The following is an 18,303-nucleotide window of genomic DNA, read 5'->3' as shown; positions in this document are numbered from 1 at the left end:
ATTAAAGCCCCCCCCCCCTTACATTAAAAGCTCCTTCAGCTCATTGTGACACACTTACATGAAAAAGCCCCCACACACATTTCCCACACTTACCTTTTTCATCTGGTGCTGTATCTTATTTGTATCTTATCTCCTGCTGTCTGCACCACACATGAGACACAGACATGCTAGCAGTGTGGTAGAAAGCTGCGGGGACACACAGCAGGGGAGGAAGAGGCGGGGACACACAGCAGGGGAGGAAGAGGCGGGGACACACAGCAGGGGAGGAAGGGGCGGGACACACAGCAGGGGAGGAAGGGGCGGGGACACACAGCAGGGGAGGAAGGGGCGGGGACACACAGCAGGGGAGGAAGGGGCGGTCACACACAGCAGGGGAGGAAGGGGCGGTCACACACAGCAGGGGAGGAAGGGGCAGGACACACAGCAGGGGAGGAAGGGGCGGTCACACACAGCAGGGGAGGAAGGGGCAGGACACACAGCAGGGGAGGAAGGGGCAGGACACACAGCAGGGGAGGAAGGGGCAGGACACACAGCAGGGGAGGAAGGGGCAGGACACACAGCAGGGGAGGAAGGGGCGGGCACTCACAGCAGGGGAGAAAGGGGCGGGCACACACAGCAGGGGAGGAAGGGGCGGGCACACACAGCAGGGGAGAAAGGGGCGGGGACACACAGCAGGGGAGAAAGGGGCGGGGACACACAGCAGGGGAGGAAGGGGCAGAACACACAGCAGGAGAGAAAGGGGCGGGGACACACAGCAGGGGAGGAAGGGGTGGGGACACACAGCAGGGGAGGAAGGGGCAGGACACACAGCAGGGGAGGAAGGGACAGGGACACACAGTAGGGGAGAAAGGGGCGGGGATGCACAGCAGGGGGGGAAGGGGCGGGGACACGCAGCAGAGGAGGAAGGGGCGGGGACACACAGCAGAGGAGACACGGCCACAAGCTGTAAAGTGTCTGGTCCCTGGGGAGGGTCCAGCAATGCAAGCATAGAATGAGATTTCCCAGTTTTAAGGCGGCAATGGGTAGACCCGCCACTTGTATGCATTATACAGTCGGCTGGTTGTAACATTGCTGCTTTAAAATTGTCATTCCCACTCTGACCATTGTAAATTACAAGATTACTAGTCGTCGCCCATTTCTCCACTCACAATTTATACCTAGCGGCTACAACAAGTGTCGGACATACTGTGTATCTAAATTATGGTATGTCTATATTTAATCAATGTCGCATTTATACTAATCGTCCTTTTTAAGTTGGTGTAACTATTGTCGGGATTACTGTGTTCGGAAATACCTACCCCACCCCCCTCCAGAACCCACAAGAGCTACGCCTCTAAAAGGCACCTGTGATCCACCTCCATAATTATTTGTTTTTGGCTTTATTTGAGGTAGAATACTGCTGGATAAAATGTACAAGCTACCACATTCATTTCCCTATCGACATTGTGGACCACTTTAATAAAACCATCCAAATAGAATCCATTTGAACAATTTGGGACATTTTGGATAATAACAAAGTACCAGGAACTTTTTCTTTTACATCTATTTCACATCATGATCAAAGACATTGACATTTATAAGGACAATATTTCAGGACTGGACAATTACACACAATAGCTGTAGCGCTGATCAACATTTTTGTTTAAATTTGTACTTTGAACACTCTAGCTGTCAGCTGCTGCTAAGCTATTTAATCACATTTACAGTAATACTAGAGCACAATTATTCTTTATATTTATATAGTCTTTCTGCCCAACCAGAGTGATATGTATTCCAAAAATCAAGCATTAAAACGAATGGCAATTAATAAAATACATACTGGAATCAAGGGGATTACTATAATGAACTGCTTTTAAGGTGTGAGACACTTTTGACTTATATCATAATACAACTCTTTTGTTTCATTGTTTTCTAAATGCTAAATACAAAATATTTATATCCATATTATAAACAGGCATGAATCTAAAAGCCATGAGAATATAATAACTGAATGTCTATGTAAACTATGTCATCTACATAAAGCATGTAGATGACACAGAAACACATAAAAGCGGATGAGGCGTGTAGATGACACACAAATGGCAAACCGAAGATTCACATTTGCTTTGTTGGCTCATTTTCAGAATAATAACTCTATTTCCCCGACGTTAGGAAGCCACCAGGGAACTGGGGTCGGCATTTTATCACCAACAGAGATTAATGAGGCTTCTGTTATTTTATAGAGGTGACTAGTATGGAGTTGGTCAGAACGAGGGCGTTCTTGGTGAATACAGATTATGCCCAGCGCTGCACCTTGTTTGCAGAGATTTAGTTATTCAGAGGGAGATTATAAATTACTGAGATATGATAATGGGATGGAGCAGGTGCATTATTAAGAGCATTGCTTGCTTTGTGGAGGGGATCAGAGATATTTCCATCCCACAAATAAAAATGTATTTTGCATTAGTTCTGAGCTAGTAGAGAGTGGGTCATCTTGTTCTTTTAATGTGACATTTTTTTAAACTTCTAGATGCTTTGTCAGAAATGCGCTTTTTTGGATATACTTTGCCAAATATTGAAAAAGCAGTTGTGTAACTTGCTATTCCTGGTGTTTAACCTTACTCAAGAGGTAACCCCTATTCACACACCGCCCTTTCCCTCTCTTCATATCCAATCCCTCCTTTTTTTTTTTCACACAAAAAAAAGCACCACATTTTTTTTTTCCTTTGCTTTTTATTGCACATTTGCACCACATGGGCAGCACAGTGGCTTAGTGGTTAGCACTTCTGCCTCACAGCACTGGGGGTCATGAATTCAATTCCCAACCATGGCCTTAGCTGTGTGGAGTTTGTATGTTCTCCCCGTGTTTACGTGGGTTTCCTCCGGGTGCTCCGGTTTCCTCCCACACTCCAAAAACATACTGTTAGGTTAATTGGCTGCTATCAAATTGACCCTAGTCTCAGTCTGTGTGTGAATGTGTGTTAGGGACTTTAGAGTGTAAGCTCCAATAGGGCAGGGACTGGTGTGAGTGTGCTCTCTGTACAGCGCTGCGGCATTAGAGGTGCTATATAAATAGGTGATGATGATGAATGTGCAAAAACTATTACACATTTTGAATGTATACATCCTCTGCGCAGGATGTTTCATGTATGTATTTAATTGATACACCAACATACCTGAATACAGTGAAAACAACACCTAAGACATTATACCACCAGTCTTGACCTTGGAATGAATATAGGGCTTGGACATAAACGGAGCAGGTCAACCTAGTTACAAGTGTACCCCTATATGTTTCAGACCCGTATCTCTTATGAGCTATCTAGGAACACTGTTCTTGCCTATCAGAAAACCTGCTCCAAAATGTGTATCAAAAGAGTGACATTACTAGGTTGAACTGCTCCATTCATTCCAATGCTCTACATTCATGGAGGCTCGTAGGTGCAAACATTTATTTGATTAATAAAAAGTTCAACCTCATAAGATCCATATTTGGCTTTACTTTTCAGAGCTCATTATAAAACACATCATTTATTAGCCAATGTGGTGATGATTACCAGGTAGCAACCCCTTAACAGAGATGCAGCTGAGCTCATTTATCAGTTGTGAACCTGTAATTAACAGCACTTTACTCTCACTGCCTATGGGACTTTTTAACTGAATTTCCCATATGTTTATTGATGTATGCATTGTTAAGATCTTTACATGAGATAGCGGACTATGGCTGTTTATCTCTCCACCCACCACCTTTACAAGCTCTCACTTCAGGGCTGCTGTAAAACAATTACTATAAGACCGCTCTGCTGCTTACTTTACATTATAACTGTGCTGAAGCTGTCAGTGGTAAGGACAGGCAGCAGACATGCATGAAATGTTTGAAGGACACAGGAAAAATAAATGAATAAAATTTACATCCCTATAAAAATAAAAATGAGCATATTTTCATTTTAAAAGATGCCTTATCTAAATAAGTTATTAATGTATTGTGATGGGATGGGCTTACAATCAGGGCCGTCTTTCCAACTAGGCACGATGGGCAGGTGCCCGGGGGCCCTACCGGACAAGGGGGCCCGAGGCAGGGACTCTTGTAAAGAAAAAAAACAAACAAAAAAAACGTACCTTTTGCAGTCACCTGATCGTTCAGGTCAGGTGGCGATCCGGCTCCCTCCCTGGTCCCCTCTTCCGTGCTGCGCTCTCAGTGAGTGTCGGGCGTGATGACCTGACAATCACTGTGAGCACAGCACAGAGCAGCGCAGGACAGCCACAGCAATGAAGAAAAGAAGGCAACTGAAAGGTAAGTTAAGGGGGATTTTAAAAAAGTGATATATATATATATATATATATATATAGGCCCCGGTGAACTGCTTTGCCCAGAGACCCATGATGTGGTTAAGATGGCCCTGCTTACAATACCATTTTTGCAGTTTATGGGGTTTCACTAAAATCAGTAATTTACCATTCACCAACCATACCAACTGGTGCCACTTGGCCAGACCAGCTTCTCACTGACTGAAAGTGTCAAATGAGCTTCTCCTTGGTGTCCGCAACTATAGGAGGGTACCACTCTTCAAGGCACCTGAAACAGATAACAATTCTGGGTGGTGCGTGTAACTGTTTCCACCACCTCTTTGATCGTTACCCCGATTATTCTCCCGATAGCTTACTTTGGATCAGGATTGTTGGCAGGGCATTGAGGCAGGATGATGTGCTCAATACAGTACAGCCAATAAATGGGTTAGTGTTGGCTCGTCTGCAGATCACAGAAATGCATAAGGTATTGGCACCTCACAGGAACAGAGCAGGATCTTTGTTAGTGGTGGTGTTTATTGCTAAGAAATAGCGCTTAAAAGAGCTGCAACACACACACACACACACACACACACACCTGAAAGTAGTGAATATGTTAAACAGACATAGGGCCTTATTTAGAGCAAACAACAGGACTTCCCTCTATTGAGTGAAGTATAAAACAGAATTGACAACAGCAGCTGATACGGGGGGCTGTAACCTCCAGTGCAACAATTATGCCCAAAAAAATATATGGAAAAACAGAGCGCTGATTGGTCAACTCAAGAACACACTCATAGACCAAAGTAAAATGGAATGAATATACAGAAACAAAACATTTTTATTCACATTAAAAACAATTAGGTATATAATCAGATGATCATTATGGAAAATGTATTGTACCAGTCATACATACAAGTTCTAAAATCAATATGCAATCATTGAATGCTGGCAATGCAGATTAACTAAAGTGATAATCTCTCATCATATTTGCTTAGCAATTTCAAAAGGATAGTGCATCCACTAGCTGACATAGGGCAGGAATCACCCAGGGTCTAATTAGGAATACAGCATCCCAAGATGTCGACACTCCATAATGCAGTATAGTAACTAACAAAGCCAAAATCATAAAGAGATAAAGAAATAAATATAAAAAATAATAAAATATATTTGCTGGTATTGTCCAGTTTCTTCAATACTTTTTCAAAGTGAAGCCATCTGGCTCCAGACTAGTTTTAACCTTGTGCTCCAATGGGTTAGGTGCATAGATCCTCACTTTTATTGCAAATTAATTAATTGTCAGAGTGTTCTCCAAATCATTAACCAGCCCTCAGAAGTGATCTCTAGAGCTCAAATATACTGCCAGCAATCATCACATATACTACTTAGCAAACCTAACGCATTTCATCATTCAAGACAATTTCATCAGAGGAGTAAAGTGTATGGGCAGTTCATTATATATATATATATATATATATATATATATATATATATATATATATATATATATATATTATATATCTATAATATAAATGTCTAGTGGCGTGCGTGTAAAAAATAAAACCAAGCTGCAGCGCCACCTGCTGGGTGGAGTTATATACTGACCTACTAAATTCTTAGTGTGTGTGGAAAAAAAAATTCAGAAAGGGCTGAAATTTGGTATACTAAGATGTTTTTAATTTGTTAATTTAATTTGTTAATTGTTAAAAGTGTTTATAAAGATTTAAAAAAAATATATATATATTTCTTGAAGGAGAAGTGACAGTTGGGAGTGGTTGGTGGTTGCCGGGGGTGACAGTGGGGAGTGGTTGGTGGTTGCCGGGGGTGACAGTGGGGAGTGGTTGGTGGTTGAGGCCTGGGCTATGGCCCAAATGCATGACAAGAACCCTTTTAACACCTTAAGTAGCTTGATTTGACTAGAATGCATGAGTATCATGCACGGGTTAACTTGTGTATGTATATGTATATGTATATGTATATATATATATATATATATATATATATATATATATATATATATATATATTTAGCAGCATCTAATTCATATCTCTAACACCTGTGTAAGCATGACAATTAAATCCATGGAAACAGTATGAAATATAGATGTGTTATTCTGTACATAAGTTTCAAAGAGAGTATTAAAACAAGAAAGGCACATTTGAAAAATAAACTAATAGTCGACAAATTAACTAACGCATGTAACAATGGAGTCAATCAGGTCCGCTGCTGCAGTGATCACTTGATCGCAAGTTTCCATTCATAAAAACTATAGGGGGGGGGTGGGGGGTCGATGAAGTCTCGTTAGAATATTCATTGAAGCAAAAGAGTAATCTTAAATCAATTAGAGCAATCACATGATTGCATTTCATTACAAGAGATGTAAAACATAACACATATATTATTAAGGCAACATTGCAATCCTGAGTCTGCCACAACAATATCAAACGCACAAAACTGATCACATATGTATTAGAGAGCCTATAGGGTATATGTAATAAACTGCGGTTTTGAAAAAGTGAAGATGTTTCCTATAGCAACCAGATTCTCCCTGTCATTTTGTAGAATGCACTAAATAAATGACAGCTAGAATCTCATTTGTTGCTATGGGCAACATCTCCACTTTTTCAAACCCGCACTAAATATACCCCCAAGGCAACTGTGTGTGGAATACCTAATTAGAAGAGGTACAAGATGTACCCACTGAACATTATGTACCTTGTAACAACATAATATAACATTTTCTTATACTTTTAGTAATTTTACATCCCTAGTTACAATAACTACTATTGCATTATATCCTTGAAAGACTCCATAGCAGCCATAGCGTATGGGTTAACTTCTTAGTCACCTGAGTAAAGACAGGAAAACGAAACCCTGGAAGGTATTTAATGTGTCTCCTCCTACCCTTGGGTGTCTGTTTTTTAGGACAGCTTGGTTAGATTCTCAAACAGACAACATGGATAGGGATATCCGGCTGCCATGGAGTCTTTCAAGGAACTAAAATTAATGGTAATAATTATTCTACTTACTTTCCAAAACGTCCTGGCAACCATAATGAATGGGATGTCCCGAAACAATATATGACATGTGTGGGTTATCATAATCAATAGTAGTAGAGTATTACAATACATTTATTTATTATTAGTCGGTTTGAAGGAATTTCCTTTCAAATTGAGCTTAAGTAGATATCATCTTTGGGGTGGGATGAAGAATTGGTCCCACATGTGGAAGGTCTGGCTGGGCTGGTAAAGGCCAAGTTTGTTCCAGAATCATTCCCAAGGCTACTGCAAACCGCAAGTAGCATGGCTGAAATGGAAACATTGCAAAGTAGACTTCTGAGGAACTGATGAAGTTTAGATAAAATAGGTGTGGAGATACGCATCTGTAGATCTTTTGATATAAGAAAGTCTTTCTTCTCTATAGCTTGGGTGAAGGTTATTCTTATTTATTTTTAAAACATGAAATACATTTTTACATTAATACTCAGATGGACTGCACTAATAATACATCACAAGGACAACATTAAATAAAACATTTCCACCACATGTGGATTTGTGGAAACTGAGGCCTACCTCACATGTGTTGGAGACGGTGCTTTTTTTTGTCATAGACCTCACTGGAACTGAGTTCCGGCAACTTTTTTTCAATGGATTTTCCAAGTTTTAAAAGTAACTTTTGAACATTTGATGTTTGGTCCATGTGGACTTGAGTCACACTGTCTTTGATCACACAGTGTAGAAGGTCGACGGCAAAATCTTTAAAACAGTGCATGCAGGCTGCTTGTGTGTCCAGTCCGATGCATGCGTACTTAGTCCGCGCTGGTTGTGATGGCACTGCTCGGCTTGTGGCGCTGCTCAGCTTGTGATTGGTCATGTGGTCACCAGGGCTGCCAAGAGGAATTCAGGGCCCCGGTACATCAAATTAATGGGGTCCCCCTTATAGTCGAGTATGGTAAAAAAAAAAAAATCGGATGTGTATCCATGCATTTGGGGGCTAATGCGCCATTGGGGCGTGGCTAACACATCAAATTCAATAGGCTCTTTTTTAACCCCTTTTTGACAGACCCCCCCCCCCCTCATTTTTTAACCCCTCTATGACAGCCCCCCCCCCTCCCTTTTGAACTCCTCCTTGGTGTTTTTACTGTGAGTGACTGTGATGTGAGTTCCGGCACCTTTTTTCTTACAAAAAAAAAAGCACTGGTTTGAGAATATTTCAACATTAACTACTACTGCATTAATATAATCTTCACATAAGAAAGAAGCTTGAGAACGTAGTTTATCCAGATTGGGACACTAACTGTAATATATAAATCACACTGCATTATACAAACTGTGTCAATTACTTTCATTATATATGACATGTATTAGTCTGGAAATAAAACTGAAGCAAATGTGTCATACAATCACATTTTACAATAGCTGTAGATCAATAAATCTTATATATTTATTATTCCAAAAGATATCAGTTGAGTGTATTTACCATGTATTTATGTTTATATTTATGGGGTCTGTCAAAAGTTCCCAAGATACAAAGTGCCATACTTCAACCTGGCAACAATGTTGTACCATCAGCAATTCCCATAATGCTCTGCCAACCTGGGAGAACAAAGTTATAGGAGGCTGCAGAAGGCTGTCTCAGCTTATTTGATAAGTCACCTGGGACTGTGCTGACCCTTGATAAACCTAGTGCTAACCACACAAAATTACAACACAAATTCCACTAAAGTTGCGCTAAAAAGCATTCAAATTTTATTACACAAAATCCCTCAAAGGAGTTCTTTTGAGCAGAGAAATGCTTCCGTAAACACGACTTTGGCTTAAGCCAGGGTTTCCCAAACCCAGTCCTCAGGGCTCCCCAACAGTGCAGGTTTTCCATATCTCCTTGCTGGAGCACAGGTGTATTCATTACTGACTGACACATTGTAACAGATTCACAAGTGGTCCTAATTATGTCACATGATCTGGAAAACCTGCACTGTTGGGGAGCCCTGAGGACTGGGTTTGGGAAACCCTGGCCTAAGCAATGATGACATATTCCAGTGTTGGCTAACCTGTGACACTCCACGTGTTGTGAAACTACAAGTCCCAGCATGCTTTGCCTATACATAGCAGCTTATTGTTGGAAGGGTATGCTGGGACTTGTAGTTTCACAATACCTGGAGTGTCATAGGTTAGCCAACACTGACATATTCAAAGAAACTTTATAAATCCTTTCAAAGATGGAGGCGGCAGGACCGCACATGAGATTAGACATGAGTAACACAAAGGATAGAGATAAAGTGACACCAAGGCAGCATACTCATAAGCAAATTATATATTTGAGTTATATTATATTAGAGCTTTTTCCTTGAAGACTCCATGAGTCAAATAATGTTAACTCCTTGATCAGCTATGCCGACAGGAACATGATACACCTCCAGCGTAGTAACAGCAAGGCCTTATACAAACTCAACCTTTTCACTGGAAACAAAGAACTTGGGGAATGATGACAGCGGACGGATTATCCACCAATTCCCTCATTGTTTCAGGGTACACTTGCATATCGACTGGGTAGAAGCCACCATACAGAAGGAAACGTACACGCAAGTGTTTAGACACCTGGGAAAGTTTTACTAATATCTCCTCAAATCCGACAAAAAGAACGAGATGGTTTAGTTACAGTATAGTATGAAACTTGCATATGTACTAAACCTACCAATCAATTTCTGATCCAAACTGGGGATGTTTAGAGACCATGGGGCTGCTCCCGCAGACTCCGCAACTAGTGATAACACTTATGGACATACCTCTGGCTATACTTGCCAATATTGGAAAGAATGATTGAAATTTATCCCATACACTTGTTGCCCCTGGATGACTGCCAGCTGTGGTGAAACGCACACCACACGTTTCCAAAGCTGGCTTCACTGCCAATACATGCATCTCCTGATGCGGAAGTGACATTGGTACAGCGCTTCCCAATGACGCCAAGGTCCCCACTTCATCCATAATACTTTGTCTAAATTCTGGCATTTTCCGGACAAGCGGCATAGGGAGACACCACTGTACAGGTTAGCATTCCACCAAGGTGACACACAGGGACCCTTTTATCTATCTGAACCACAAAAATACCTCTGAACACTGCTTGAAAGATTTAAGGGGAAAAAGACTCAAAGTTAGGAAGTTCTGTATTGGAATTAATAAAATGATCTTTAGCGTGTTACAGGCATTACCATTTTGTCAAATTTCTCACAGCATCACCTATTTTCACACATGCTGGAGCACTTACTATATTGAGCAATAATGCATTATTTGTGTTCATGAGGCAGCACGGTGGTTAGCACTTCTGCCTCACAGCACTGGGGTCATGAGTTCAATTCCCGACCATGGCCTTATCTGTGTGGAGTTTGTATATTCTCCCCATGTTTGCGTGGGTTTCCTCCCACACTCCAAAAACATACTGGTAGGTTAATTGGCTGCTATCAAAATTGACCCTAGTCTCTGCGTGTGCATGTTAGGGAATTTAGACTATAAACTCCAATGGGGCAGGGACTGATGTGAGTTCTCTGTACAGCGCTGCGGAATTAGTGGCGCTATATAAATAATGATGATGAATGCCCCTTTTGGTCCCAGGTGTTTTTAGTCATTTACATTAAAGAAACAGCAGTCACTTGTCTGCTGTGAATCTGGAGAACTATGCCACTTCCTGCTGGCTGAAACACCAGCACATACTCCAGAGGACACCCAATGCTGTTGGAGCAGTTGGATGGCACTAGCACTCTGGAGATGTTGACTTAATGATAACATAAGACCCCTGGTTCAGGCAAGATATTAAAGGTTATATGTCCCAGACTGGAAAACTCATATCCCTGCCAATGAAAGCAAAGTAAATTTAAGAATAGGAGCCTGATTCTCATTATATATAATTAGAGAATCAGTTGAGACTGGTTAAAAAGCACAAGGAGGCTGGATTACCCCTACTAACATGTGGATAAAGGTAAAAAGAAAAAAAAGCCACATATAAAAAGGTTTATAACATTTATCTTCAGGAGGGCGTAATATCTCTTGTAAGCTATGTCTGAGCATCTAATCATTCTACCAAGTCTGTGATATGCCTTTACCTTCTGTATTCTACTAATAAGAGCCAACACTAACCCATCTCCTGGTTATTCCATGTTGAACGCAGTTTACCACATTAATGCTTTGCCCATTAATCTACTAGTCCTGATCCAATGTGTGCAGGTGGATCCAGCTCGTAATCCGCAAAAAGGTTCTGCACCAGTTACACCAAAAATAAGTTACTCCAGGTGCCAGAGCCCAACAGACTGAGTGATACTAGTCAATTGTGTATGCATGTCTAATGTTTATGCGTTCACAAAGAACAGTTTATTTGCAAATGTGCACCTAAAGGTTTTTAAACCAATGAAGAAAAGTGAGGTGTAGGGAAATGGTTAACACCTCCACTTTGTTCACTACAGCAATAATGTATTTAACATTTGTGTGATTTTTTTTTTTTTAATACAACTTTTGTTGCCTTGTCTGTTTTAAAGACACCGATTACAAAAACTAGCATGAAAGAAAATATGTACTAGACATACCTATGAGCAAGTGTCATCAGGTCCTTGTGGCCAAGCAAGAGAGACTATACACTGCAGTACTGAGAGCTTTGGTAAGGGGGGAGAGGTGTAAATAATGGGTGCAAGGTGAATTCTGCAAGCAGAGCTAGAAATACTGTAATGGAGCACATGTGGAAAATGTGGTCAGAAGAGGAACGCTAATTGCACAGTGTGTGGACCACACTAACAGGCTGCAAAGCCGCAAATGATCCAGCCATAGTGACAGATTTGCTCATTCACATGTGGCAAATAATCCTGTAGCTCCAATTACAATTGTGGCCTTTTGAACAGGCACCTACAGAGCACTGCCCTTCTAAACACCTTTTACCCAGACATTAAACCTTCTCTATTCCAAGCACTAAGCCCATTGTAGTACTTGCACTACTCATTTAGATTATTTCGAAGAGCAGCCAGTGTGCTAAATCAAGTGCCGTTAAGGTCCAGAGTGCATTCTTAACAAACAGGAAAGTGACAAATATGGTTTCTGATAAATTTATTGTCCTGCGTGTTCTACACATTTAGAAAAAGAATCCCAGGATTTTGCCTCCTGTATGTTTTCGCCTCGCTTCTTCATGGTCCATGATGCCAGCTGAAGTTGTAAGCACAATATACCTGTAACAGACAAAAATGGTCAGACTAAAGTCTAGAGAAACATTCCACTGAACTATATGGAGAATACACAAATCACACGAGACTCATCTAATAATCTCCATCAACCAGGATATACAGATGCTTGCTTTAAGGATTAACTCCACTCAAAATAACACTTTACCCAAGAAAAAATTATGCTGGATACTGCAAGAAAAGTCAGATACTCAAAACATGTCCAGAGAGATTCTGGACAGAAGATAAACTTCAGGTTTCAGAGTTATCCCAGGAAGTTATCATTTTGAGTGCGGTTACCATTTAATATCAGCCGTGCGTTACAGCATGATTATCAAGCATTAAAATCTATGGTTTAAAGTAGATCTGAGCATTACAAACAAACTAGAAAGTTTTCTGCTTACATTCACACGTTTTAATGGACAGCAGACTAAAGTCACTCTTATAAAAGTTAATAATGTCCACATATATGTAAGTAAAGACTTCAGGTGCTAACCATAAGTCATGAGTGAGGATAGTCTCATTCTGTCAGTAATCCTGTGAACAGACTCTGCAGTCAGCCTCTTTATGCCACATTGTGCAGCAAATCACTGACTGCTGAATAACTTGCAGTCTACTACATAGATGGAAACAATGTCAAGAATACAAGGTTATGCTATCAGCATATGGGAATTCCTACATTTGTTATTACCAGTTTTTACACAAGGCAATCAGGTTTTAGCAGATTATTAAAAGCCCATTATATCGAATCACAAAGAATATTTACTCAACTTTAGAATGTAACATTTGATATGACTGTCCTGCTTATTATTTTAGTAATTCCATGTTGATATTCTAAAATTTTAGCCACAAATAGATATGCAGAGAACTATGATGGTATGCATGACATATGGATCCACGCAGTTTTAAGGTCTGCAACCTCCAGTTTGGTTTCTAGCTGCATGGAATTTGTATAGTATACACAAGTTCATGTGAAGTTCATCCCACTGCCCCAAAGATAATCATTCTGGCTGCTAACTTCATTGACCCTGCAATAGGAAAACTAGACAACGCACCATTGGTTAAGCAACTGGTGTGCCAAAATACAATTCCTATTTTACAGCACTGAAACTATTTGGACATTTTTAGAAATGTAACCTGGGTGCACATTTCTGTAACCACTTTTACAGCTCTTTCCACACTGCACCCACCCGTTACCAGTTTACAGCAATTAACACTGGAAGGAGCAGAGCCCTCACACTGTGGCAGCCACATTTGGGTGGTTAATCAGTTGCACACCTCCTGTCCACAACACAGAATACTATAAAAAGCCCTTCAACTAAAGCTCCTCCATATGTGACAGGCAACTGCAGGAACTTGTGTCCCATGTGGGAGACTCTCCACCAGAACAGTAATCGAAGACATCACAATATTAGGGTGGATCTTCACCATGATTCTTACCAGTTACTCAGTGGTGTTTACAACAACCAGCTAGTTTACTAGAGAGATCATGCAGTTTTGATAGCATTACAGAACTACCCCACCTGTATGCACAAAGTAGTAAGTGAAGATAGCCCCTGGATTGGGAGAGGAAAAGATGGCACCTGTGTGTGACTGGGACCACATACATTCTGAAGGACATGCATTTGGAATGAGTCCCATATCGAGGCAAAATGCAAGTGACAAAGTATGTTTAGATGGTGGAAGCTGCTAGGGCCACTTTTCAACCACAAAATATTCCTTAATTTTGGTTTCTTTAAAGAAATTGAACAGGTTTTTTTTTTTTGTTTTTTTTAAACAATATTCTAGGAGGGTCAATGTTGAGCTTGAATGGGTGGGTGGTGGGTGTGGGGGCTTCATTCATGTCTCAAGCAGCTCAGCAATATTTACTTATACACCCGTGATATACTGCTGCCAAGACACAGGAGACCAGGATCAGATTAATCATCTTACACAAGTATCCTATTTTATGCAACCAAAACTGTATGGAAGAAGTATGGTGCCCATTAAAGAAAACAGTCTTTAATAAAACCATAACTATTAAAGTTTGCAAACAAACCAAGTACAAGTAGTCCTCTAGAAGTGCATGCCACAAGAACTTATACAATTAAAAAATTGACCTTTCAGTGTGGAGTTGTGCATATTATATCTAATAACCTGGTAAAAGCAAAGCTAGCTTGTCCTGCAGAAATGTGAACGCACTGCAGCATGAAAAATTGACTCCCAGTCACTAGAGGCCCTAGGCTAGAGTTGGAAAGCATTGGGCACAATACTAGCACTGATACAGTTAAGCATTCTTGCTGCTTTAGGAGTTTATGCTGTGTTAGCCAAATAAGTAGGTTCCATTGGGTCAGACAATAGCCAACAGGATCATCACAGAACTGCAGCACTGATTTCACTAGCATTTCAATAAAGGTCACTGCTACATTTAACGGTTTGAAGACAAAAACGTTTTTTCCCAGTCATGACTAATGCACGTGTTTTGCAACAAGTTTCGTTAAATGAGGTTATTTTTGTGTACGCACATTACGGCTCTATGTACTATATTAGTGCAAATGAATTTTGTAGCCGTGTGGTTTATGGTATAACATACACTTTAGGAGCTTTCATGGGAAGGTAATCAACGTTTGATAGACTTACCCAAACTGACGTGAAGGCAGGAGGTTGTTCTGCCACTTCTCCAGATCCTTCAGCTGCACATCAAATCTGGGGCTGATGACGCCACACTGCAAGAGCAATTATATACATCAAGCAATGTTTATGTACACAATGATTTTACATTCCAAGCTTAGTTTTTTAAGCAAATTAGATATGCACTCTAGGTTAGATACGTGTGCAACCACATGAATCAATTGAAGTCTCAAACTCTAGAGATTCGCACAACAAACCCCTCCAGCAGCATTATACAGCACCAGTTTTCACCACGGCTGGGAGGCAGACGCCAGAACCAGGCGATTTTCATCCAACCCATGAACGTAACTTTAAAGTTTATTTTGCGAAAACATGCAACATAAGATTCCGAATATATAGTATATGGCATTATTGCACCATGCCTGACATGTCTTTCCTTGTTCAGTACACTTGCCTTTGAAGTATATCAGTCGGTATGTGACAGCTATGGAGGACATAAGACAAAACACCTTGCAAAGAAGTCAAAATAACTATCTGTTGGCCATGTTCATAAATCAGACACTGAAATTAACACATTCAACTGACACTGGAAATACTTGGTGTGATCACACTCACTACTTGTGTGAGCATTACACAGATCACTGATATGCACAAGTTTTGTAAACACTTCAAGTATTTTATAAACTGAAATAAATGGTACAAAACACTGTTTGGGAAAGTCCTTGTATTTGTAAACTTGAACAAACATTGTCTATGCTGAACAACTTTCATCCTCTGACTTACTGGTCCTGGAATGGAGAAATGTATGAAAATCGCTATTACCAAGAGCAGTAATCTGTGGCCAGTTCCCATAAATATCACCCAAAGGCTTGTTTATCAATTCTCAAACTTTAAATAGAGATTGGGCCCATCTACTAATTCTTGTCTGCATATTTTTTTATTTTATTTAGCCCTTGCAAATGAAATTAGCTTTGCTTAGGATTCATATCAATGTCAAATGTGAAAATGTTAAACGCTCACCTTGTTAAGTCTGCCTGTAAGATTGACAACTATTTTTCCTGCCCTGTGATCATCAATTATTTCAAATTCTCCAATGTAGCCTGCAAAAAAAAAGTTAGATACATTATAAAGAGGAACCCTGCAATAAACAGATGTGTATAAAAATAAAATGAAAGCAACTAACAGCATTGAGATCACTCAGTTTTATCAAAGCCAATTACAGTTACCAAATGAACAGTTAACTAAAAAGTACAAAAGGGCCCTCTGGGGTATGGAATAAGCTGCATCAATATAAACAGCTAGGTGTTCAGAAATGGCAGTATAAAAAAGGTGTATAAACACTTTAGATTTGGCAGGTTTATTAGAAGTTTCTTACCATGCTTCATCATCACTGTAAGGAATCGCACGATCACTTTTGAGCACGGTCTGATGAGAACCTGGCGCTTACCACGTTTCTCTGCATTGTTGATGCTTTTCAGAGCATCTGCAAGGACATTCATGCGCACCATGGTGCCTGGAAGAAAACAACCTTAGGTCAATAGCCATTTACTAAACTCATTTTGAACAGATCACACTAGCAGCACTTCAATATTTCTGCATTATTGTATACTAGAATCTGCCATCTAATTTGGGACCATTGTCAGGCACAATGATATCACCACAACTTGTGTTTTGCCAATTCACCAGGAGCAATGTACTGATCGCCACACAAAAGATTTGGTGGGTATGAACAGAATGTTATCCCTTCCACTTCAAGTGAAATTAAGCACAATACGTTAAACTAAAATCAAGTACATGCAGACTGGACAATCTTTCTATATAATGCCAAAATCTAGAAACCAAGGTTATATGGTGTGTTACATCTCAGTTATATCTGGCATGCCAGATTTTCACAACATGTAGTAGTACTAGTAATTAGACAACTCTATAGCTAAGTAAGATGTTGAATGCAAGACACTGAATGACTGAAAATGAATAGCTCTGTACATTTTACACAAGTATCCAAAACAATAAGACAGGGCAATAGAAGCCAATTAGCTTAACACAACAGCAATGCTACATAAGTACCAGGACAGCCAGGCCCAATGAACAATCAATGAAACATAGCAAAACACCCATAGGACACACAGCCAGAGAAGGAAAGCTTGTACAGACACATGACATGGGTACAAGTATGCCTGGAAGCAGCAGTGTATGTGTTAGAGCAGGGAGAGGGGAGCAGCACCGACACTGCACATTACCAGTGGTCACCCAGGGTGTAGTATGTACACATCAGCCCATTGTCCACACCAAGGTCTGCACATTACCAGTGGTCACAAAGGGTGTAGTATGCACACATCAGCCCATTGTCCACACCAAGGTCTGCACATTACCAGTGGTCACACAGGGGGTAGTATGCACTGCACATTACCAGTGGTCACACAGGGGGTACTATGCACACATCAGCCCATTGTCCACACACATTACCAGTGGTCACCCAGGGTGTAGTATGCACATAGCCCATTGTCCACACTAAGCTCTGCCTATCTGCCATGTAACACTGTATCCAGCACTGCCAGGGACTCCGCGCTCCGGGAAGCCCCCAGGAAGCTCAGTGCTCGGTCCCGGTAAGTACTACACACTCCCTGGTCCCATACTCAGGCGGGAGGCAGCAAGGAACCAGCCCAGGCTTTATGGACAATATTAGCACCAGGAGATGTTACACCGTCCCCATACCGAACAGTCCCGAGAGCGCCGGTTCTCTACTACAAGATGACCATGCCGGAGTGACGGCCGGGGTCGGGATGGCCGCGGTATAAAACGGATTCTAGTCAGGCCCGGACTCTGACTTACTCACCGGGTCTGCAGTATGGCGGAAAGAGGGAGGGGAAAGAGCTCGCGGGGCGATATGGGAACTTTACAGCTCTCGCGAGATTTCTTCCCCCTTCTTGTAGCAGGGATACAGTTCTAGTAAGACATTAACAATGTATTGCCGATGCTATCCAACTATGCGAACTTCAGTGACGTCGCTCGTTTATCGATTATTCAAACCTACGTATGACAATGATGTTGTGCGAGGCGTGCTATAGAGCTGTGTCAGTGGGACCTGGCTCTGTGCACACCTGTAACCCCAGTTATATCATTACTCATTAGGACCAGGGGCCTGATTCATTAAGGTTCTTAAATGAAGAGGATTCTCATTTCAGTCTCCTGGACAAAACCATGTTACAATGCAAGGGGTGCAAATAAGT

General features: G+C 41.1%; 1 protein-coding gene and 1 long non-coding RNA gene across 2 annotated transcripts in view; both read right to left on the bottom strand.

The window, feature by feature from the left end:
- Positions 1-213, bottom strand: part of LOC142098686 (uncharacterized) — an 81,823-nt gene extending 81,610 nt beyond the window's left edge. The window contains exon 1 of the long non-coding RNA XR_012678391.1: positions 94-213. This is a non-coding gene — a long non-coding RNA (uncharacterized LOC142098686). The remainder of the gene's footprint in view (positions 1-93) is intronic.
- Positions 214-12,338: 12,125 nt separating this feature from the next.
- Positions 12,339-18,010, bottom strand: RPS15A (ribosomal protein S15a). Its single transcript, XM_075179750.1, has 5 exons — positions 17,910-18,010; positions 16,449-16,586; positions 16,094-16,173; positions 15,083-15,168; positions 12,339-12,472 (listed from the first exon to the last, which is right to left on the bottom strand). Exons 2-5 carry the CDS (start codon positions 16,579-16,581, stop codon positions 12,379-12,381), a joined length of 393 nt encoding a protein of 130 aa, XP_075035851.1. The 5' UTR covers positions 16,582-16,586; positions 17,910-18,010; the 3' UTR covers positions 12,339-12,378.
- Between the last annotated feature and the right edge of the window lie 293 nt (positions 18,011-18,303).

Source organism: Mixophyes fleayi, chromosome 7 (assembly GCF_038048845.1).
Source record: "Mixophyes fleayi isolate aMixFle1 chromosome 7, aMixFle1.hap1, whole genome shotgun sequence".
Taxonomy (NCBI): Eukaryota; Metazoa; Chordata; class Amphibia; order Anura; family Limnodynastidae; genus Mixophyes; species Mixophyes fleayi.
This window is presented reverse-complemented; position numbering and strand designations above follow the sequence as displayed.